The 25,315-nt window shown below is 40.2% G+C and overlaps 1 protein-coding gene across 1 annotated transcript; it reads right to left on the bottom strand.

Moving 5' to 3' along the window:
• Positions 1 to 14,529: 14,529 nt before the first annotated feature.
• LOC115013485 (discoidin domain-containing receptor 2-like) lies at positions 14,530 to 25,052 on the bottom strand (the record flags this gene model as incomplete). The annotated part of the gene is made up of 11 exons (XM_029439825.1): positions 14,530 to 18,115; positions 18,878 to 19,027; positions 19,409 to 19,643; positions 19,820 to 20,017; positions 20,643 to 20,770; positions 20,958 to 21,202; positions 22,761 to 22,878; positions 23,342 to 23,443; positions 23,671 to 23,810; positions 24,561 to 24,650; positions 24,791 to 25,052. Coding segments are annotated over 11 exons (1,803 nt in total), but the record flags the coding sequence as incomplete, so codon positions are not given.
• Between the last annotated feature and the right edge of the window lie 263 nt (positions 25,053 to 25,315).

Raw genomic sequence — 25,315 nt, forward strand, 5'->3', positions numbered from 1 at the left:
AATAGAAGTTATTTACTATATTTTTGCTTTAATGTTTGAGACCTTCTTATCTGCCACCTGCTCACCTGATTTGTCCATGTGTGTTCAGATGCTTCTGTGGTGATGGAGACCAGTTCCTCCAAACCAGCCTCATTCATCAGCTGCCTGATCCACACGGAGGACAGACTTTCTGGCACGCACACGCACTGATCAACTGAGAAATTTCCTCTCAGAGAACTGTAAAACACACAGCCACCCACACGTCTCACTCACACACACACACACACACACACACACACACACACACACACACACACACACACACACACACACACACACACACACACACACACACACACACACAGTTAATGGTAAGTTACCTCATGTCAAGTCAGATGATGTAGGTCCCGCATCTTCATCTAGTAGCCAAACTAGAAGACAAACTTTAATTTGTTTTGTTTTTTCTCTGACTAATAACGAGGAGCCATATCACCAGCACAGAATAAAATACAATATACATTTACTGTCAAAGAAGGTAAAAAAAACCCATAAGGACAAATTGGGGCACCGTTAAAAAACTACACGCCATTATAAAACATTAACAACAGCATTTAAAACCTAAAACTACTGAATACAAAGATAAACTATAAAATAGTACAGAGCAGCTCTTACAGGGAAACATTTAGATACATTATGTGTGGGGCTCTGCGGAAGTTAATGTCAGTCTATTGGTTTTTTAAAATTATTTAAATATTGTTTGTTTACCGTTATTATCTTTTAAATAAAGGCTTTTAAAAATCTATATGGTGGTCTGTTTAATGTGAATGCTGCCAACCTCTATTCACAACTCTAAAATCATTCTACCTCCACTAGCTATTGATATGGTCATTTTTGGTTGCAGTTACTAATTTAATTAATAATCAGAGTTGTAAATTGATAGTTTAGTATATTTTACGAGACTGTACATTTTCCATTTTTGAACTTTAATATCAGAGAGTGTGAGTCCGCCACCGATTATACGAATCATATCTTGTTCAGATGCAGAGTTAAAGATCTATATCCAGATTGCATCTTTACTGACCATTTTAGTGGATTCTTTGCACTAGTTATATTTGATCAGTGAAGCTTTGACGGCTGCTAAGGACATACATATCAAATACTACGGGATAACCTGGAAACAAAAATGAGAGTAGGGAATGATAATGCCAATTCATGCAAAGCACCGTCATCGGGTTGTTGTAGTCATTCTTTCTTTCCAAGCTCTGAAAATTCTCTGGACCTCTGGACTCTCCTCAGTTCTTCTGAATGTATTTGTGGACGTGACAGAGTTCACACCAAAGAGATAAAAATAATCCTCATCTTGACCAAACCTCCTCACACATTCAGGAGGACAACAGCGAACAAACACTAACAATTACAGCCAGGTTGGGTTTGGCTGGGTCTACTCTAGCATCACACTACTGAAAAAAAAACACTTATAAAAGCTGTCACCTTGCCCAGCGTTGTGTTTACACATCTGTTCAAAACCCATTGTGTTGCTTATTTTAAGACTCTCCACCCAACCAACCAAGAGTAATTTACCCTTCATACCTGAAGCTGCAGAAGGCTTCGGCAACTATCAACTTTTCTTCATACTTCTATCTAAATGAAAACTGAACTATTGTTTGTCTCCATGTGTCTTGACTTTTGGCCCTGAACCACAGTTGAACCACCCTTATGAAAGCTGCGGTCACCGAGCGCACGTCTGCAAACAACCCTCTGGTTTTGGTTTCTTTCTGTCAAATTTGGCTTTGCTTCCACCAAAAACAATTATAGTGAATGTGGCGTTAACAAAGACGAAGAGTAGCTCTATCCTGTGAACGCCTGACCACAATAATCCAAATAATGCTCTAACTCATAGGTCTTCAACAGGGGGTCCGCGATCCCCAGGGGGTCCATGGAGATACTGCAGGGGGTCGCAAAATAGTTTGTAGATAAAGCAAAAAATTAATAAAAAATTAATTTTTACAATTGAGTTTTTTTGCTTTACCATTCACTTTCCCTCCTCCGTCCACATTCTCTCCTCCACTGTACTTCCGTCGCATGGACCTCTTCAAGCCTCTTCTACACAATATATACAGTAGGGGGTCCCTACACCACGCTACACCAGTTTGGGGGTCCTTGGCCTGAAAAATGTTGAAGACCCCTGCTCTAACTGATACCTTATTTTCAAAAGAAAAAAATTATCCTGGCACCAAGCAAGTCAGGCTTGAAAGAAAATACATGATGGTCAAAAAAAAGATCTCTCCCAATTTAGGCTTGTGTGTACAAAGGATGCTGGTCGCTGGGATCAATCCATATTCCTTTTAATACGGTCAGTGGCACTACGCCTGTTTTTTAACCAAGCTTCCACCACGATGCACAGACCTCCTGGTCTTTAGACTATATCAACTCTTTTTCCACCGTACTGTAGTTGACCTCCCACTGAGATAGCTTCCGGCTAATTTATAGTATGGGGAGGTCGACCCCCTCCACCTCATGGGACGAAACGGCCCCCAGTCCGCTGTTCGATGGGTCAGTCTGCAAGAAAAAAGGAAGCGCAAAGTTAGGAGAAAACAGGAGTGGCTTCCCACAGAGTGCTTGCTTCACCCTCCCAAATGCCAGCGGCTACAGCTCCGTCAACTAGACCGGATCTGAAGCACCCTTTTGGGTCAGTTCGTTGAGGGGGCCGGCCAGCCCCATAAACCTCCTGATCTCCTTCTTTGTCTAGGGCAGGGGTATTTAACTACAATTCTAAGAGGTCCAGTTAGAGAACATTTCCGTAAGCAAAGGTCCGGAGCATCATAATGTCTAACGTGCGTTATGAATTAGTGTGAGATATATTGAAGTAGCCTAGTAGCTGTATCAACGTCTGCACGTCAACAACAACTGACTGTCAAATCTAATAAAGAAAGTTCAATTTAAAACATTTAGACAATATTTATTGTCACTTAACATTGAAATATACAGATATATATAATACTGTAGATATGTATAGTGTTCTTCTCGGGCTGCATTTAAAAATAAAAGAGAAAATAAATAAAATATCTTTTTGTGTTGACCCAAAATCCAAGCACCTCTGAGGGAACATTCATGAGCAGGTTGTTGGGCACCTGTCTGCGGCTCACTCGTCTCGCCATCTTCTCTAACTCACTAACTCGTCTAATCGCTTTCCGTCTGTCACGCGCCTCTCGCCTCTCATCTGTCTGTATTCAGAGTCGCAATGTTTGCCGCCTGGAATGCACAGATTTGATTGGCTGAGTACATTTAATTGGTCTGTGAGTTTCCTGAACCGCTAAACCAGTGCCGTAAAAACGAGAAAAACTGCACCGGTTAAAATAGAAACGCCCTGTCAAAATTGAAAATCCCTCAATAATTTATTGATTATAAGTCCGGGTCCGGATAGGTCGGTGTCTGGGTCCGGACTCTGCATACCTGTCAACATTGGAATTTCAAAATAAGGGATTTCTTTTGGCGGACTCCGCCCATATTTTTAACAGCTCTCAGCCCCCCAGCCCCCACCCATATAATGTAAATGTAAACACATAAGGGACGGGTATATACATTCAGGAAATACATGTTTATGTAAAGTATGTATTACTCGTACAGACATGTTTATAAGATTTATGTATTTTATTTATTAGTTAATATCATCAATTTATTTGATGATGGATGAGTTGTGTAGCTTTTGTTTTCCCCCACGAGGACTTCCTTGCGATGTCAGAGTCGGGGAACATGTCCGCGACACTGCGACTGAAATCATCACAGAAGCTGAAGGATACATTATTTTTAGCGCAGTTCTTGTCACACATGAAGTCACTGACAGTGGATGTCTTTGTGCTTCTTGACGTGCTTGTGCTTGGACGATTGTTCTTGCTGGCAAACATCGCTTATTCCGCCGTGTGCGATGCTAACATCTGAATGGCACACTTTACAAAAAGCATTAGTTTGCCCGACTCTGCTTTTAATAAATAAGGGAAGGTCTCCTCTCCTTTGGTACTTACATAAAGTTTTAACTTGTTTGGCAGGTACAACTGCGTCTCCATCTATTCACTGTGACTCTCATCCATCTCTTATCGTCTTCTTCTTCTGTGTTATTGTTCCTGTTTTCTTCTTCTGTGTGTTTACTGGTGGATAACGTTTTTCACCTAAAGTTAATCATAATACTGCCACCTGCTCTACCGGAGCAGTCTGTTAACGACCCCTGTACTAGGGCATAGGTCTTCTACAGGGGGTGGGCGGCCCGAGGTACTGCAGGGGGGGGGGGGGGGGGTGCGAAATTGTTTGTCGATAAAGCAATTATCAACTGGATGACCAGACACGCAGACTGGGCCCTGGGGAGTGATACCAAGAGGTGGGGGATTCGTGAGGAATGATGGCTGCGGCGCAAGAGCGGTGCTGTGGGTGTGTGTGGGTCGTCCCAGTTGATGGACAATGTTTCCCTGGTATCGATGTTAAAGATGCGGGCCATATTATCTGCCCAGATAATTCCTTATTATGTTTGTCTGTTTACATTCCTCCTCAAAAAATGCACTTCAGGATGCACTACTACTAGGCCCACTGTTTTTGTTCTGTTCTGTCATGTTTTTCGTGACTTCGTAACTTGTGTGGTGCTGTTACCATCTGACCAGGTCTCTCTTGAGAATGAGACCCTGTGTCTCAATGAGATGTTACCTGTATGAATAAAGGCTAAAATAAAAAGAAATAAAAATTAAAATATATATTTGTGTGAAAGCTTATAGTATTATGTCCTCACATACCTTTTACCCCAGATTTCTGTTTCATGAAAAGCGAGACTGTAATTATGTTAAATTATGTTATGTTATTAAGTATATATAATAGTAAAACACTGACAGTGACTATTTTACTGCAGAATTAGTACTTTTACTTTTGATACTTAAAAATACATTTTACTGATAACAGTAACATACTTTTATTTACAGAAGGTTTTAAATACAGGACTTTTACTTGTAGTGGAGTATTTTTACAGTGTGGTATTGCTACTTTTAGAAAGTAAGGGATTTGAATACTTCTTCCATCATTGTGTCCTATATCAAGTTTATTATTATTATTATTATTATTATTATTATTATTATTATTATTATTATTATTATTATTATTATTATTATTATTATCTATATTTGCCCCTGCAGGCCAGAGTGGGCAAAGAGCAAATAGACTGAAAGTATTCCAGTGGGTGGAAAAGGACGTTCATAGTGGTTGTACAGCAATGATGGAAGAATTACTCAAAGGTTTGCTAAAGTAAAGTAGCAATACAACAGTGTATAAATACTATGTTACAAAGCCTTGCATTTGAAATCATACTTAAGTAAAAGTACAAAAGTATTAACATCAAAATATACTTAACCCTTTCATGCATAGAGGTCACGACAGTGGACAGCTATTCAAAAGCTGTTTTCTTGTATGTGCATGGGTTTTGATGGTATAGTTGCACATCAGCCACTAAAGTGAAGGCTATTGCATCATCCCATACACTGCTACTCAGTGACAAGTTGTTGTAAGTACAAGATACATTTCTCAAAACCAAGATGGCAGACAGACAGCCAAACACTTGCAGTCGCTCATCAATACCTTGCCAATCCTTCTATGGAAAGAGACCCTTGCAGTTATAAAACATTTGGTGACATCAAGTAACAACTAAGGAATCATATAATTCATAAATTGTCAAAGTATTGATTTTATATTTGGGAGGAAATTACAATTATTCATCTGTCCACTACATTGGATACTACAATATTGTTACTGTTGTTGTTGTTGTTGAAAAAACTTCATCAGCAGGAACTGTTTTGGCTGTAATTCCATTTATTTATGTTATTAGAATGCAATTTGAAGTTTTTGCATTTCTTTATATATTGCATGCAGTGTCTTGTATGCCCTGCGTGCTTTGCAATGAAGGATCTTGCTATTAGTGTCACATTACCCTCAGTTCTTAAAAGTTTAATATAAGAACAGTTATTGTAACAGAGACTCTAACGGACAGTCTAACTTAATGCCAGTGGTGTGTAGGCTGCTCTTTCCATGTATTCCATGTGCTCTATACAGGAGAGTGAACTAGAGAGTATTCCTAAATGGTGTTTTGGATATGTATGCACATTTTCTTTATATACATATATCATTTTATAGTTTTCACATCTTTATATATCATTTTATTAATTTGTATATTAAATACATATTTCTTTAGTTGAACAATTAAATGCATGGTGATGGATTATAATTAGTCATGTATTAATGTGTTCATCACTTTAAAGCTGCAACCTGTAAAGGTGGGGATCATTTTAATTACTTTATATACTGAACGGTAGCTTAATCTATAAAAATACATTATCATTTATTAGTTATTATTTAAATTGTTTATTAATAATCTGAATCTGCAAAGTAACTAATACATAACATGTCAAATAAATGTAGTGGTGTAAAGATGAGGCTGTAATATTTCCCTCTGGGATTTAGTCGAGTAGAAGTACAAAGTAACACAAAAGGGAAATTCTAAAGCACAAGTACCTCAATTAATTAATGTAGTACTACATGAACTTTAGGAATGTACAATAATTAATATATGTACCAGTATCTCATGCAACAACTAAGGCTTCTCATTCATCAGGATTCCTGAGCTTTTAATAAAATCTTCTTCATCGGTAAATCTTGAAAGGAACAGCGCACATGTAATCTGTTGCACACCAAGTGTTGTAAAGTAATAACTAAGCATTACTTTTTCATGTTTGTGACCTGGTCACGCCTTTGATGAATAACATATGATTAATGGGGGTGTATTAACCATTTGTTGCTAATGAATAAATCATCGTTGATTTAAAAATATTTGACAATATAAGCATGGTATGACTTAATACACAATTTAAATAAACTAATAAATGATAATGTATATTTATAGATTAAGCTACCGTTCAGTATATAAAGTAATTCAAATGATCCCCACCTTTACAGGCTGCAGCATTAAAGTAATAAACTCCAGTTAAATTACCCATTCTGCATAATCCGTAGCCTACTTCTGTTTTTGATACTTTAAGTATATTTTGATGCTAATACTTTTGTACTTTTACTTAAGTATGATTTCAGTGTATACAATTTCCATATATCTTGTGTTTTTGCACAGAAAATTGTTATTTGTTATGTGACATGCTATGTGAACAATTTGACCTTGTTGGCTTTAAATTGTTAAATAAAGTTTGTAAATATGATGACTTATGAGTTATATTAAATAGGTTGTGTTTGATTCATATAACATTTCTTTTCCTAACGAGTATTGATAACTGAAATGGAGTCCGAACTGATGATCTAATATGCAGAAGGGCTGACTTTATTTGAGGGGTACAGTAGGCCTACTTGAGTAAATGTACTTAGTTACATCGCACCACTGGTTACCAGCGATCTCTGTGAACTGGTTATGGATGGATTGAGCGGTTGGAGATAAACAATATAAGAATGGAACCAAAGAAGAGAACGTTAGAATGAACGTCCGTCATAATGCCGCTGCTGCATATTTTAGAACGTTCATCACATTGACTGATTCTACACGCAGAATACAAATCATTCCGCCCGCAGACAACCTTTGAATAAGACATACATCCAGAGCTACACAACTCGAGATAAAGTGAAAACTTAAATTACAAGAAGACTTTAAAGTCAAGTTAACCAACTGTACCACCAGTGAACGCACGAGCTAATAGGTAATTAGTAACAGCTGATTGTGTAGCGGATATTAACTGTAATATTTACACATGCACTAACAGATAAATACTTCGAAATTAAGGCTAGCTGAGATAAATAGCTAACATACACACAGTTAACGTTAGCTTAATATTTTCTCTAAAGTGTAAACAAGTAGTAATATAACTTAAGTACTTATAAGTACATAAGTATCAGCAAAATGTACTTAAAGTATACAAAGTAGAAGTACTGCTGCATATTGGCTCCAGTCAGATGCTATTTAATACTGATGTGTAAACTTGACTGCAGCATTTCAATGTTGGAGCTGGTCATATACTTACTTTATACTTAATAGTATATATAAGTAACTTGTAACTAGAGCAGTTAAATAAGTGTAGTGGAGTAGAAAGTACAAGATTTGGCCTCCAAAATGTGGTGGAATTAAAATATGAAGTAGCAGAAAATGGAAATACTCAAGTCTCTCAAAATTGTACTCAAGTACAGACTTAAAATACTTTAATGACACACCTGCTTTTACTTAGTAAAAATACCAATGCCACAATGTAAAAATACTTTTACACGTAAAAGTCCGAGCTGCCTTCACATCTTACTGAATTAAAGTCCAGAAAGGTAAAAGTGAAAGCACTCATCATGCAGATTGGCTCCTTCCAAAGTATCGTATTATTATATATATTATAATATTGGAGTATTACTATTGCTGCATTAATATTTAGGCAGCAATCTAATGTTGTAGTTGGACCAGGTGAAGTTATAATAACTAAAACATAATGATATATACCTGAACGAGTATAATATATATTGTTACTTTACATTACAGTGTTTCTGAGCCACCTTCCAAGTGTGTGACAGGAGTTCACTGAAGCCCAGAACGAAAGTCGTTCTTCTGGAAGAGTCTGGTGACACTCATCACTCAGAACATCTCTTCCACCAAATAGATCCTGCTGCAGATATAGAGCGTGTCATAGCGGAGATGGATTCAGGACAACTGTTTCCCAATCCCTTTGATGACATGAACTTCGTAATTGAAGACGTTCTCAATGCTCCTGCTCCTGTTCCTGTTTCTGCTCCTGCTGCCACCAAAATGGATCAGTGTGCAGATATGGAACACAATTTAGCAGAGATTAATTCAGCAGCGCTGTTTTCCACTGTCTTGGCTGATATAAATGTTGTGATTGACATGTTCAACCCTCCTGCTCTTGCTCCTGCTGCCACCGAAATGGATCAGTTTGCAGATATAGAAAGCATCATAGCGGAGATGAATTCAGGAAAGCTGTTTCCCAATCTCTGGGCTGGGATAAACTTTGAAATTGACGAGGCAATCAACCCTCCTGCTCCTGCTCCCGCTCCTGCTCCTGCTCCTGCTCCTGCTCCTGCTCCTGCTCCTGCTCCTGCTCCTGCTCCTGCTCCTGCTCCTGCTCCGGTCCCTGCTGGGCTGGACCTCAACACCCACCCTCAGCAAGCAGAGACACATTGTGGAGAATATGATGCCCAGGTAAGCTCACTCTGTTGTCCCTTCCCATGTGTTCACTGTGAGGCTGCTGATCGATACAATCAATAACTTCATTCAACTTCACTAGTCATGATTCTAAAGTAATAATTCAAGAGAGCTCAGTGTAGTGAAGCTGTTAAGGCGAGACACTACTGATCAGTTAAGAGAGTGTGGGTACTTTTGCTTATTAACATGTCTTCTTTCACACTAGTGGAAAGAAAACATTCAAAATACTTATTTAGGTTCAAAACAGAAGAAAGGTCCCATTCACTCTTCTGGCATGAAGTTAAAAAGCCTTTAATCAGATGGCTTTTTCATGCTGAAACGATGCTTGTACGTGTTAAGATTGCGCTGGGTTACAACCCACGTGTAGCGGCACAAACAGCCGTGTTCAGGGTCATTTAGGAGTTTATTTCACTACACTTTGTAAGTTATCAACTGGGGAAGTTTATAATAAGTAATATCTATTAGTTAAATAGTTGTACCCTATGCCCCTGAGTGTCTCTCCTTAAGTGAGCAGAACTTGGTTAAAACATTTCTAGATTTAGAAAACACAGAAGAATATAGTTTTATGTATATGACACACATGGTGATGGTGACTTTCCAATCCTCGTGATGAGTCTCAAATAATTGCTTTAATGTGTGTTGGTAATACAGACATTTTATTATCATACAATTTATTTGAGAAGATTTTATCTTTGCAAAGTGACCAGATATGAAATAACTCTGATACAAGCGAGTGCCAAGCGTCTGTTATCCCAAGAAATATTTGTCATGCCGTTAAAAGAGCAACATTAATCTCTCACCAATGAAGTTTGGAATAGTTAGTGATTATTTGTCTAGAAGTTTTGAATCCCAAAAACACATTTTAATGAGCACAAATCTAAAAAAGTGGGTATGTTTTCATAAAGTGAAATTCAGTTTAAATCAAGTTGAGACTCGATGAATGCTGCTTGAATACATTAACAGGCCATGTTTAGTTTTTTGCCCTGTGGTCCTCTGATGTTCACATGAATAGACACCCCTCAACAGCACCCTGTGTGCTGGAGATTCTCCTGATGGGATTTTACTCCACAGATGTCATTCAGTCATTGTAATTTAAAGGAAGGAATCCTGACACCTAGTGGATGGAAGAAACCATTGCAGCTTGTCTCATCACTTTTTCGGTGTGTTTGTGTCTCCAGGCTATCTTTAGGCCAGTGATGAATCTCCCTGAAGGCCTGAACTTCCGTGTTGTTGGAATGCTGTAAGTAACACACACAAATGTAAACAAAAACTCACCATCAAGCTTCTTCTTGTATCATCACACACACACTCTTTCTATTATCTAATGTGCGTATCTGTTTCTCTATCTGTGTAGGAATGGAGAGCCAGTGTACGAGGTCGTAGAAAAATATCTCGCTCCTCCCTTCCCGGTTGCTCCTATACTGACAAGCTACAAACCAAGGTAAGTTTATTTTGGACAGTTTTGCTCAACATGTACTTTTCTTCTTTTTATTTTTCCTATATGAATATTATTATAATCAGCCTATTGATTTTAATAACACAGTACGGGTTAAATTAGATGCATACTTCTTTCCTCACAATTGTTACACAGAGCTAACATGAACTCTTTTTTCCCGTAGAAAGAGAAAGCTTGTAAACCAGCAGGAGGGTGACCGGCCCTACGTAAAGAAGCCTCCAAACGCCTTCATGCTCTTCATGGAGGAGCAGAGACCAAATGTTGTGGTTGGACCAAACCTTGAATGCAGAGGGAATGCAGCCGTTAATGAAATCCTGGGACAGAGGGTAAATGTATTTTCTCCGTATGTTTGAGGCACGATCAAAACTTGTAAAAAGTTTCTAATTGTAAATCTTCACAGTGATTTGTGCTTTTTCTTTATTGTCCCATAACCAGAGAACAAACCGATTCTGAGCGCCGTGTCTGTTGATCTGTTTTTGTGCTTGTGTTCTTGTTGTGTGTTAGTGTGTGTGAGTGCTAACATTGTGTTATTGTCCGTCCACAGTGGACGTCAATGACGCATGAGGAGCAGGACGATTATTACAACCAGGCTGGTGTGCTAAGGCGGCTCCACGCCCAGCAACACCCTGGATGGTCCACCAGAGAAAACTATGTAAGTGCACAACACATACATGTTTCCATCACTCCACTCGAGCTAATGAAACACTGCAGACATTTTACCAGCTGATTTTAGATGGAAAGTCTCATTTGTTTTTGTTCTTTTGTGTAGGGCAAGAAGAGGGTGAGGGAGAGGAGCAAGGCAGCCACAGGAGTTGAAGGTAAGATGATGTTTTCATGTGAAGTGTGATGAAAACAAGATGATGAAGACGTCACAGATTCTTACACGACATTGATTTTACAGGTTGAATTGTTAGATGTTGTTAAACTAAACCCTTTTGAATGCTATTGGACATTGGCAGAGACTCTGCAGCAAAGGGTTCAACTGAAGACTGATCAGTGTGTTTTTTTGTTACAGCGTCTGCATCTGCACCTGAAGATGTCACTCAACAGGCCAAGAGGCTGTGTGTGACACCAGTGCAGACAGCAGTGATGCAGCCATCCACCTCCCAGGCAGCAGTGATTCAACCTTCCACCTCCCAGGCAGCAGTGATGCAGCCCTCCCTTCCACCTCCCAGGCAGCAGTGATGCAGCCCTCCCTTCCACCTCCCAGGCAGCAGTGATTCAACCTTCCACCTCCCACAGTGATGCAGCCCCTGCAGACCGTAATGGTGCAGCTGCATGAGCCTGTTATTATATTCTCTCTAAAAAACTAAAATAAATTTGATTAAAAAATCAAGCGAAAGCGTTTTGAAAGCCGTCCTTGGTCAACCACAGGAAAACAGCATGAACCTCAGACAGTTGTAGTTAGGTGTACCTGATGGACTGCAGCTGAGTTCATATGACTAACTCATAACCGTTACTCAATGCCGTGTGAATGTTTTAGATTGTGTATATTTTTTAGATGATTTAAGTTTGTATTAATGCATTTATTACCATGTCCTATTATAGTGTTTAAGATTAAAGCTTTGATTGCACTTAGTTATGTGACAAACAATGTTTTTCTTTAATAATAGTAAAGATAAATATTATTTTTATATTTATTTATTTATTTAACATGAGATTAAATAAAACATTTTTACAGGAAAAATTGTTAATTGATTACATTCTAATATAACAACTTGTATATCATTATATTTTTTAAAGATTGAAACTTTTTCTCTTGATATGCCTTTGACATTTGTGTTATGTACAAACAGCTAATTGAATTGATGAAAGATGCATTGTTTTATATTTAGTTCTGTGTTGAGAGGTTGCAAATAACTTGAATACATGTCTACTATCCTTGTAAAACACTTCTCTGGTGTTGTTCTAGACATAAATGAGAGTGTCCCCGGTGTATTCTCTATCTTGTACAAGTACTCAAACACACACACACGCACACACGCACCCGCACACGCACACACCCGCACACGCACCACCCGCACACGCACACGCACACACACACACACACACACACACACACACACACACACGCACACAATCCATCGACAACAATTACAGCACACAACCAAAATACAAAACTTAAGCAAACAGCGAGTATTTGTAAAAAGGAAAACCTACAGAATGAGTATTCAGCAGCCGCTTAAAACAGGGAACAGATGAAAGGCCTTGATCAGATTATCGGAGTAGCCGACAGTTAGAATTGAGCCTCAACAAATCTGCTATATATGCAGGGGCCGGGGCATGCATTGCCTCGTGTGCAAGTTGTAACATTTTGAAATCAATTCTGTGTTCACAAAGTATTTTATCAAAGTGCTCTTCTCAGCCAGCATCGTCCATACCTCAGAGCTCATACAGATTATTTAAAGTTGTATTCATTGATATATTTGTCCACTTGGAGGCATTGTAACAAACTGTATATATTATATTATATATACGTACATATAATATAATATATAAATATATATAATAGTTATGGCATTTATTCAAGTGATGATGGTCACCTGCATGTAAGTCCAGTATTCACTCTTATAGCTCTGTTTTGGACAACTGAGACCAGGTCAGAAATAATCTGGAGTTTGGGATTCAAACCAAAACAATGATCTAAAATGGTCACACCGGAGAGGGAGAGTGGCAACAAGGGAAGGACCTGAATGCAGACTAAGCAGACTGACAGGATAAGATCAGTGATGTATTTGCAGAAAGGCAGGAGTCCAAATTAGGCAGTAGGTCCGGTGGACAGGCAACAGAGGCCCGAAATAACAGAAAACCACATTGCAACTTCGATGACCTGATAACAGAACAAAGCAAGTGGAAAGTATATGTAGTGACTTTTGAAAAAATGCTGAGGAAGATGGCGGGGAAGGCCAGGTTAACCGCAGAGCAGATGAGGGAAGTGGGAACAGGTGCATAGATGGACGGGGCAGTCAGGTGATGGGGCAAGGAAGGAAAGTCCCAGGGCATCTGCTGGATGGACGTAAAAGAGCAATGAAGGGACCTGGGAAATAGGGAAAGTGTCTGGTGAGGAGGGACGTGTGCTTTAAACTCACAATGAAAAGATAATGGAAAAAAGAAAACTTGCACAAATTCTAGTTTTTACACAATTCACATCAAGGATGATGTTTGACCAGCATTTTCTTCTCAGGTTTAGACATCTACTAATCAGACTGGACACATGACTCATACTGAAGAAGTTACATTCTAACCCTTTGTAGTTTTTTGTTGTACTTGCATTTTATCTGACTCACTTTATTAGATTCACAAAGCCTTAAAAAATTCTGTTGCAAAATTCTGTTTATTTAAATTCTGAACATGTCAAATATGATAAATCATCATAGAGGAGTAATCCAACTAGTCAATCAAATCTGTGAGGGTTTGGTGTAACTGCAGCATCTATGATCTAACAACAGCATAAGAACTCATAAATAACACAATGTTTGAAGTGCATCAACAAACCTTTACTCAGGTTTTACTCAAGTCAAACCATGTCACTAATCTCTGTGATATTGTATCTACCAGCTGGTCAAAACCCATTGTGAGAATAAAAGCTTACAAAAGAATCGTCTATCTCTTCAGTGAACTCTTTACAGCGGCCTCCTCCGTTAAAGAGAGCAGACCGTCATAACAACGTGTGCACAGGGGTTACAATCAAACATGATGGCGAGTTCTGCTTGCAAGGACATGATTGAATGTTACAGTATGTGTTTATGGCCACATCACTTTATCAAATGGAAATATTATAATGTCTGTATAATGCCTCCCCAGGTGGGCTACAAGACAGTTTCAGGGGATTGAAGTCCCCTTTCAAATGTAAATTCAGACACAGTCTCTACTCTTCTGTTTGACAAAATTGACTGTTTATTATAAGAAAAACAAACGGAGACATGAGAGGGTACAGAGTGAAAATGACTTGGGATGACAGAACACACAGTTCCCACCTCCCAATATATTAATATACACAGCTACTAGCCTATGTACAATACATGTCTGAAGCAGAAATGTTCAAATTCCTGTTGGAAAAAAAGAAAAGAACCCAACACCTTCCCAGAATAGAAATAATCAGAGAATCAGCTCCTATATTAATAACAATTATCACACGTGATCTGCATTCACACACTGAGATATTATAGATCACTTATACTGTACACTATTTCTCTAATGGAACCAGAACAAAATACACAGGCTCACTGTAGCAAAGGACTCTGGGAGATTGAGTTTAGTGGTTTCCTTACTTCCTGTCCTCTTGCTTTAAAACGTCTCTTTGCCCTCATTGAATCACATCATTTGACTCAACAGAGCAACTCCGGTTAAACACTTTAATCCCAACTAGCTCCCAGTGCTCAAAGGAATGTCACAAACACTCGATCACAAAACTCATTTTCTCTTAAACACATGCATACACACACTCATAGAAGTGAGATACAGTACAGATATTTAAAATAAAAAAACACTACGGTAACAACAAACACACTGAAACTTAACATAGTTGGTCTTCCTCCTTCTCTCCTGTGAAGGTGATATTGATTTACATTTGACATGTTTAACAGAGAGGATTCAAAATACTGCACACATGTAATGCACATAATACACACTAACACTAACAAAGTGACTACAACATAAACATACTGGAACAAAAAAACAATGTTTAATAATGTTGACAATGATCCGCCTTAAACCTAATCACACATGTTAATCCAGATGCAATGTTGACCAATCACCTTTTACTTCCTCCAGTTATCCTGATATTATGGCTAATAAATGATGCAGTACATGTATTCTCCACGTCCACCTTTCCATAGTTTACTTCAGATTGCTGAAAATAGAAACTGTAAAGTCAACAGAACTGTATTTGTTTTGTTTTGTCCTGCATCTATCCCGCATTAGTTCTGCAAACAAAACTCTTTCAAATGCTATTGGGTGAACAACAATCTGTATTGATTTTATAAAAGGCAATTACTTTAGCCTTTCAATTGCAGAAGTGTTTTTAAATGAATCTTTTGCAGGGCATTAGGATTGACTGCAGTGATTGGCTGGATAATGCAGTGAGAGGCGGGACTTGTCTGATGGCTCCATCTGTCCATCTCCCTCAGTCTCTAGTGGCTAATTGGCCCTCAGCTCAGAGGGTCCCTCTCTAACACAGTAGTTCTGCTACGTTCAGCCAAAATTGTACATGTTGTTTCTCGTCTCCGCTCACCGAAATGATACCTGTGTATGGTGTGATTAGCTCAGCTGCTATAGCATGTCTTTAACATCATACCAGAGATAGTCTAATCATAGCACTGTCCAACTAGGCGAAGACCAAACTCATTTGGTGAAAGCTCTAACGTCTCCACAGTTTTTAGAATGAAGACAAACCTGGTTTTAGCATAACCGAGCTTACTTGCTGAGTATTTTGCTAGTTAGTTAGTTAGTTAGTTAGACAGCAAGAAAAAAAGGTAGTTGCATGTATGAACCCCAGAGAAGTAGCGAGCTCTTTAGCAAGTACATTAGCAGAGACTGTGCTACTCTCTCAACAGGGCTTTAGTGTCTTCACTGTCTTCAGTACTAACGGGTTGACGTAAGAGTTCTGTCGTCCCCTCTGACTCTGTGCCGTCCTGGGGAGCTGAGTAGACAGCGGCTGGCTAACTAAGAATCAGGACATCAACAGTGTTTCAATGTAGACCTAATGATTTTATTTCCCCGCCCACATTAGTGAGTGAGGGTAATCTGCCTTTTGTGAAACAGGCACGCTCACAGAGATAAACAAACATGTACAGCTAAATATTTGTGTGATTTAAACAGCTGTCTACGTAGATTACTCCTACTAAACGACAACAATGGATTTGAAGCGTAAAGAACCACAGTGCGTCTCTCAGTATGGATTCATACGTTTAGTAAAAAGGAAGCACATCAGTTCCTGGAGACGAATGAGTGACGGACGTCAAAAACACTCTCAGTGTGGATTTGCCGTTAACCAAACGGGTATAACTACTTGCTAGCTTTTTATCTCTATCCTAGTTTGAGATGCTGCAAAGCCCCCGTCACAGTTTGGTGAATATTTCAATCATAATTTAAGTTCAATTCTAGTGATGAAAATACAAACTTAAAATGTGAAACTCCTATAGCTCTATGGTTAGCTGGCTAATGTATACACCTACAGGTCTCCGGGCTCCAACATAGACATATACACATTTAAAGTACATTTTATAGGCCCCAGCACAGACACAGGTAAAGTGATACCTTGACCTTAGATCTTTGCATTAGATACTGTCCCTGCTATCAGTACTCGTGTTGTTAATGTTGGCTTAGTTTCCACTCATGTTACAAATGTAAGGCACTTTGAATTTAAGCATGCACCAACTGGCAGATGGTAATGGTACATTGTTTAGTCCATTCACAACAATTACTTTTTCTTTTACAAATGCATTATCATGATATTGTTTTATCATTTACACTCTTTATTTCTCTTTGGCAACACAATAGGCACAACACATTTTATTTTTTGGTTTCAATGTGCCTGCCCTTCAATTTCTCTCCTTAATTACACACAGTTACCCACTGACTGACTTGCACTCTTTGAACCACACAGGTATCAACGCAGCCTCTTGGCATCGTGATGTGAACCTCAGCTAATCAACATTCATATCCACAAAAAAGACCAACACAAGTGAAATACTGCATAACAATTAAAATAGAATAAAAATCTAAAAACAAACTACACTACACTTTGACCCTAACCCTAGCTCCAGTGTGGGTTAAATGAACATGAATAACTGAGACACAGACAGTGCTTTACAATAATAATAAAAACCACAGGGACAGGAGAAATGACCAAGACTGAAAAGTCTGTCCAGTTGTTGGCATCTGTAAAAGTCACAGAAAAGAAGAAAAATAAAGTTTATGGCACCTTTGGCCCCATGACAACATGGAAAAAAAAGATATGTCAAAAGGTCCGAGAAGACGTTTTGGTCAAAGGGGCTTTAAAGAGATGGATGAAACTGTCAAATCAGCAATAATAGAAATCTTTAAAAAGCTTAGAAATCTTTGTTTACTAACAACTGTAAGGTTTGGATCTCCTCTGAGTTGAACAGCCATTTCTACCTCCATCTTGTCTCTCAGAATAGAGTGCTGCTGCGACCACAAAGCAAACCTTCGGACCACAGTTCTGCTAGTTTCTTTATTCCCTCAGAGAGTGACTTACTCTTGTAACACAATTCCAGTCGTCTGTCTTCTAGTGTCAGTCTGTTGTCTTACAGGAGTCCAGAGATGGACAAACCCGCAGAGTGGTACGTCCCAGCAGCCTCAGCTCACTGGTTGACATGAGGCCTCAGGGCTTCGTAAAGTCCCTCGAAGGTGGGTCGGTCCGGTATGTCGCGACTCCAACAACACATCATCAGCTCAAAGAGCGAAGGTGGGCAGAGTGGAGGGCCGTAGAGGAAGATCTAGTTGGTAAATACAGGGAGATCGTTATTAAAGAACCGGAAAAAGCATTCCTCAGGTGTACCAACGTAGTCCGTGCGATCTAAAAAAGACACAGTGTAGTTTCGGGCATTCTAGAAATGATGAAAGAGTCCAAACTGTTGCTGCAGTTACATTCCTACCCTGTAGGTCAGTGGTTTCCAACCTATTTGGCACAAACTCCTTATAAATCATATGTTTATGAGTTATGACCAGGTCAACATATATCTAGTGGCCCTTCGGATTAATCTTGTGTTGTATTCAAGGACCCTGGCCATGGCCAGGAAAAACAGTCAGTCGCCAGTTTTATTCTATTCTGACTAGATTTGGATTAATTTTAGTAGTAGTAGTAGAAGTAGTTTTTATGAATTACCTTGCAGGCCGTACACACAAACGCCCCCCAAAGACACGTGAACGCCCCCCCTTTCTAAAATATTGCTTCCAGCACCCCTCAATGTTCTCTGAACGCCCTCTGGGGGGCGCTGCCGCCCCCGTTGAGAAGCCCTGACTTAGGGGGTACCGATCCCCTGGGAACCAGATTGGATGGCATAAAACTGGTACAACAATAACAGAACAGCTCCCCCTTGTAGTGGAACTGCAGCCTGCTATATGTGAACTGGTGAGCAACTTTAGCAAAGTTTGGCCCAACGGTGACCTAAATCAGGCCCACCTGACTGCAAGACCACTGACCTGGAATGAATGACACATCTGAATTGTACTGAACTCTGTTCCTTGATTCGTCTCACCTGTCTGCCCTGGTTCCTGAAGAACTCGCCAGTGTTCTCTATGACCTGTTCGTCGGACAGCAGGCTGTAAGGCTGCTCCTTACACAGAGTGAAGATCTCCCAAAGGGTGACGCCAAACGCCCACACGTCACTGGCCGTGGTGAACTTACCCTGGAGAGGAGGTTGGGGGTGGCATACATATCAAGTTAAAATGCTGTAGAAGTCAAATGATTACGTCTTATGATAGAGCTGTTCAAGTTATAGAATGCACAAGGGTTTTAAACCCCAATGACCTTTCAGCAATAACACATGTTGGTGGTCATAGGGTGTTACCGTCAGACAGAAAGTTAAGTTTATCAATTCAGATCCAATTATACATTCATAAGATTTAAGAGTAAAGTTATTCCACAGCAGTTTCAAGATTTTGGTTTTACTTTAAAACCATCTTAAGAAGCAGGTAGAGGTGTCAGGGAACTACAGCTAACACTAGGTGTAAATGATCTCCTTTTTCTTTCTTAAGTCCGATCTTATGCTAACTCTCTCGTCCCTCACCAGCAGGATGCTCTCCCAGGCCATCCATCGTATGGGCAGCACTGCCCGGCCCTGGATGCGGTAGTAGTCGCTGCTGTACAGGTTACGGCTCATCCCGAAGTCGGCGATCTTGATGGTGAGGCGGCGGTCCAGCAGGCAGTTCCTGGTGGCCAGGTCGCGGTGCACAAAGTTCAGAGACGCCAGATACTTCATCCCCGACGAGATCTGCACCGACATGTGCAGCAGGTCGGACAGACTGGAGGGAGGGAGAAAAGGAAGGAGGAGGGTTAGAGATGAGGAAGGGAGGGTGGAGAACGTGTTTGGACAGTGGAGGAGGTGAGTGTGTTCATGTGTGTTCCAATGTTCCTCTGTAGAAAAGAGTGGATCATAGCCTGTATCTATGAAGAGGATAAACAGAGTGTGTATCTTAACCTGACTGAAGGGATGTTGTTGGCGTGTGTCAGCGTGCTCTCGATCTCCCGCTGCGACAGGAACATGTTGAGGTCTCCATTCTCCATGTATTCGGTCACCATGCACAGTGGGTCGGACGACACACACACACACAGCAGCCGGATGATGTTGGGGTCGTTCAGACGAGACATGATCTTTATTTCCTTCAGGAAGTCGTTCCTGATGGACAGACAGATGGCTTTCACTTCTGGACTGTCTTCTGTCTCCCAGATTAACAAATGTTTAAATCATATTCAATGAATTAGGAAAGTGTAATAACAGCAGCAGCTGCAGTCCTCTGTCCATACGTCCAATACGCAATCACTGTAGTTACAAAATGAGTCCAAGAAAAACCACATTGGAAAAGAGTTGGCAACATTGGGATGGGTTTTTTGGTTGGATAATTTTAAACCTCAAGCTTACTCTCGCTGGCTTCTGCAATGTTACCTGCCCAAACTTTAAAAATGTAGTACCTGCTCATATTCTCCAAAGAAAAGGGCACCTGTACTACTGCATCCATACCACCTAAATATACAGTCAACTACTAATTAACAGCATATTTCCATTACAGTGTCTGTGGATATTCATGGTCCCCAGATGTTCTTATGATTTGTGTAATGCCACAGCCTTTGCTCTAGGGCCACCATGGACGACATCTCCACCCTGATAGTCAGACACGTAATATGTGTTATACGGTATCACACAACTTACTACTAATGAACAACACTAGAGAGACTTTTAAAGAAACAAACTAGTTCACAGATCAATAAACATTAAAACACTGTCACACAGACACGTGGTGTACCTTGCTTGGCTGGTGGCGTCGGCCCTCAGCTGTTTAACAGCCACCAGTACAGAACGACCATCTCTGTCAGGGAGAGGAGACCCCTCCCCAAGGAACTCTGGGAGTCCCTCTGCCTCACACAGGTGGACCTGCAGGAGACATGTGTGTATAAATATAACCATAGAAGCATAAACCTTTAATATAAGGAATCCCAGAGATTCACAGATATCGCAGTATTATAAGAACAATCAAATACACGCATCACGACATTTGTTTTATTCTCCAAACTTTTAAGGATTTCCATTGCTCCCTGATTGGCTGCCGCCCCCTGCCCACCTCTCCAAACTGCCCCTCCCCCAGCTTCTCCCTGAAGATCAGCTGTTGCCGTGGGAACTCGGCGGCAGAGATGTCCTTCCTGGTGAGCGAGTCCACGGTGAGGGCGGGGACGGCGTACATGTTGCTGCCGGTGACGCCCTGCAGCCGCACGATGTCCGTCTCAGCGTAGTGCGGTGCGTTGCTATGGAAACACTGGTGCGGCGTGCACTGGGTGACGTCAGGCTCGGCGTATCCTCCTCCACACGCTGATGGAGAGAGAAGGTTATTGGTTGTTGTAGGTTATTGTGATTGGTTAGTTTTCTTGAGACCTTTCTCTGTGATTCTCACTCAGAAGGAGGAATATTATTGTTTTTAACGCTTCCTTTGTGTTGCAAAAAATATCTTTACAATGTTGTATGAATTTAGTGTAAGGGACCTTTGTTACATCTCTCTCATCTTCATATCCGTATATTCATCTCTCCTATAAGAATGAATTGAAAACCCTTATTTAATGAGCTATTATGGAGGCAGAGATAATCCACTGTTTTAAAATCCTGTTATTTTAAAATTATGGGTCAGTTTTCCTCATTAAATTAAAAATCTTGTTATTTTAAAAACCAAAATTTATTTTGTGCGGAGGAAAACCAAGGTTTCTGCTGCCGCACCATCTGTCAATCTGACATCATGGAATTAAAGCCTGTAACTCAAAATAACATGTAATCCAGATAATGTGCACCTCTCGTCATTATAGAACAACAATGCAGTTATTAATATCACCAGCATATCTGATATGGTATATATATATATATATATATATATATTGTTTTACCATAAACACATACACACATTTTTGATAAGGGTCAATCAAATGTTGTTATTAAAACTGTTATTGAGGGTCATTTTGCAGTGTAACAATAGTTGTTTTCTTCAGAAAAGATGAAAATATAATTAACCCATTATTGTCAGTTACTACTCATCCTGAGAAAAGTACAACATTATATGACCGGATCATTTGAGTTCTTCTGGTAAAGAAATGTAGATCCTGGAAACAGGTTCAAATTTAGGGGAACATTTATTGCAAAGTTTTATTTTTTATCAACTGTGTCTTAGTCATTTCATTTGTGTGAATTCAGCCCTCTAACATATTCAGATTTCGAACCTCAATTTCACAGTTTACAAATGTCAGTAAAGAACTTGTTGTTTCGACACTGAAAATTCATCCGCAGGAAAAAACTCTCGGATAAATGTTGAAGTCACACCTTTCAGCTCTTACCACGCAGCCAGCCTGATGTCATGTGACAGGAAGTCAGCAGGAGGAGGTCATAGAGAGGATTACTGAGGAGGAGAGCTGAAAGAAGAGGAGGCGGAAACATGGACAGAAACAGAGAGGGGCTGGGAGGTAAAGGAGAGAAATCTGCAGAATGAATGAACATGCACATCCAGCATCATCAAGAAAATATTCAGGACAAAAAAAGAGAAAAAAAGGAAAAGGCAGAGAGCTCCTACAATATTTTTGTGATGGAAATAAAGAAAGTTAAGAGCAGAGAAACATTCAAAGCTGTTAAGGACTGACAGAGCGGAGGGTGTTTGTGAAGGTGCCAGCAGGGGGCGGACTGCAGCAGTCTGATGGATTTTACTGGAGGCCCCGGCTCGTGTCTAAACATGTCATCACGGACGATCTGGAGCATTTGTAAAGCATCACGGATTCAGATTGACTTCCCCTCAAGTTTATGTTATGTTAGATGAAGAAGATCTTGGTTAACAATCGCCACATTTCTGATATAACTACTGTAAGGTTAAAAGAATGAGCTGCAGTATGTTCACCTGAGGCCTCTGCACTCTGTGACAGCTCTGGCAGCTTGTTTCTTAGCACCGCCGGGTTCTGGTACTGCGGGTCCAACAGGAAAACTCTCTCGTAGTGAGGGTCAGTGTTGGCGGTTGCCTGAGGAAAACAAAACACAAGAAGTCCAAACAACCTTGTGGGAGTTTGTTTAAGCAATTTCAATGACTATGTTTCACTAAAATTGGGGCAGCTATCGAATTCTTATTTTTCACACATGGTTCACATATCTGAGCACCAAGCTTTGCTGTCAGCTTTATTATTGTCTACAGTTTCCTGAGCAGCAGAAGCAGCAGCTCGTTTTAATCTAACAGGACCAGATGCCTTTCATTACTTTAACTTCGAGAAATCAGAGTCAAGTTTTTCAATTTAAAAAGAATTGCTTTGTGAAAGAAACTAGCAAAACATATTAAAAACAAATAAAATAATTTTAAAAAAGTAATGTTTTACTCAATAATAATAATGATCAATATAAAATGGTTTATACTGCACCTTTCATACATAAAATGCGGGAAAGTATTATTTTGTAGCGTTCTATTATGACAGGCTGTCTACCTGTTGGGGCGTGGCCAGAGCGGGGGGGCACAGGAGGGGTCTGGAGGATGATGGTGTCACTGCAGGACGACAGCCGAACTGTCACCTCTTCGTCCAAGATCCGACGAGGAGCCTGGAGCAGGAGAGGGAGAGGAAAACCTTTCTTACAATCTTCAGAAATTGGAAGTGCAGAAATGGATTAAGGTTGAGTTCAGATAGTTTCCAATCAGAGGCCAGTGTTTCCAACAGTGTCTTTCCATTTCTTATTCATTAACTCTTTTGTTTTCTCCCGTGTCATAAACATAACATACATAACAAAGCTGTAGAATTAATCTCTGTTTCAGATGGTATTTTGCTCACTTTCTCCAGCACCTTGCAGACGTACTGGCACCAGAGGATGAGGAAGATGATGACGACCAACAGCAGGATGATGGTGACAAGGCAGCCAATCAGGATGGGCGTGTTACCATCATCTGGTGGCTCACTGGCTGATGGATTGGCTGCTGTGGATAAAAACGTTAGAGCTGTACATTTCTCATTCTCTGTAACCTGTGTAGCATCAATGCTTGCTGGAATTAGCAACATAACTGGCTAACTAGCCCGCTGCTATGCTCCATCCACACACTCTTGTCACAGCGTAGGACAACACATCAGCTGGCATCACTGCGTCAAGGCTTTCGTCATACCGAATTAGGCGTGGTTTCGAAGTGGGTTTGAAAAACGATGGAGCCCTTAAGATGACATACTTTGATTTGAGGCTCTAGCTAGCTACATAGAAAGCCTTTGGCTACATTTAGCAGAATGCTAAACTATGAGTAACATTTTCTCTCCGTCTCTGAAATGCTTCACAGATTCTGACACTCTTTTTGATAAGTCCGTCTTCCTTTTTTTACTTGCTTTGCAGTGTAAGCAATCGTTGCCAATGCAGGATATTTCGCTGGTGCATCGGGCTTTCACCCCCTTAACGGACGTGCACGCACTACTTTTGTAGAACACACCCTCTCTCTGAAATGACCTGTGATTGGCCGAAGTCTCCCGTCACGGGCTCGATCACTAAAGCCTGAAAACAGAGCCAAGAGGTGCAAAAGTCTAGTTTTCTCTCAGACCACTTGTATTACAATACGATTTAAGGTTAGTATGATTTTTTTGCCCAATGATGGCAAAAATAAACGGCCTACCCCAGCTTTAGGGTGTTTCAATTTGAGGGATTATTTCAAGTGAAATGAAAAGGGTAAGGTCAAAGGTTATACCTGTCATAGGAGTGGTTGACATGGTGCTGTCCTTCTTGACTGCAGGGGAGGTCGACCCCAGGGGCATCAGGGTCGGGAGTACGGTGTCCTCTGAGGGAAAAATAAAGGGAAATAATTGTATTTGTCTGTTTTGAAAGAAATTAGAATGTGTGAGTATTTCTGTTTGTGTTTATGTGTGTGTGTGTGTGTGTGTGTGTGTGTGTGTGTGTGTGTGTGTATGTGTGTGTTACCCGACTGAAAGAAGATTTCGCTGAACATCATCCAGACATCGGCAAAGTAAAAGCGGCAGCGGAGGGATTTGGCGGTGCGGCGGTTCAGTGGCACAGTGACGTAGCGGGCGCTCGGGTTCCTGTCGTCCAGCACCGTCTTGAACGCCACAGGCTCCGCCTCCCAGTCGGCGATGAGGCGGGGCTTAAACCAGCAGGAAACGGAGGAGAAGATCTTTACACCACGGGGGAACATGTTGTTACTGTGAACCTGGACGGAGGAGAAAACATTTTTATTAAATCAAAACAGAATAATGTTGTATAATTTAAGAACAATCTTTATGCTAACTTTTCTCTGTTGCGGTTTAAAGGATGAATTCCAAACTGGTTTATGAATTTATTTCAAAATATCCATCATTTTAATTCTTCTTTAGAGAACTGAAATCATCCTTTTTAAACTAGCCTCACTGCGTAGTTGTACGTATTAAAGTATTTTCTCATAGTCTTTGTAACAAACTGAAATGTGTTTTCTGTCCATGTTTGAAGATG

The sequence above is a fragment of the Cottoperca gobio genome, chromosome 9, assembly GCF_900634415.1.
Source record: "Cottoperca gobio chromosome 9, fCotGob3.1, whole genome shotgun sequence".
NCBI classification, from domain to species: domain Eukaryota; kingdom Metazoa; phylum Chordata; class Actinopteri; order Perciformes; family Bovichtidae; genus Cottoperca; species Cottoperca gobio.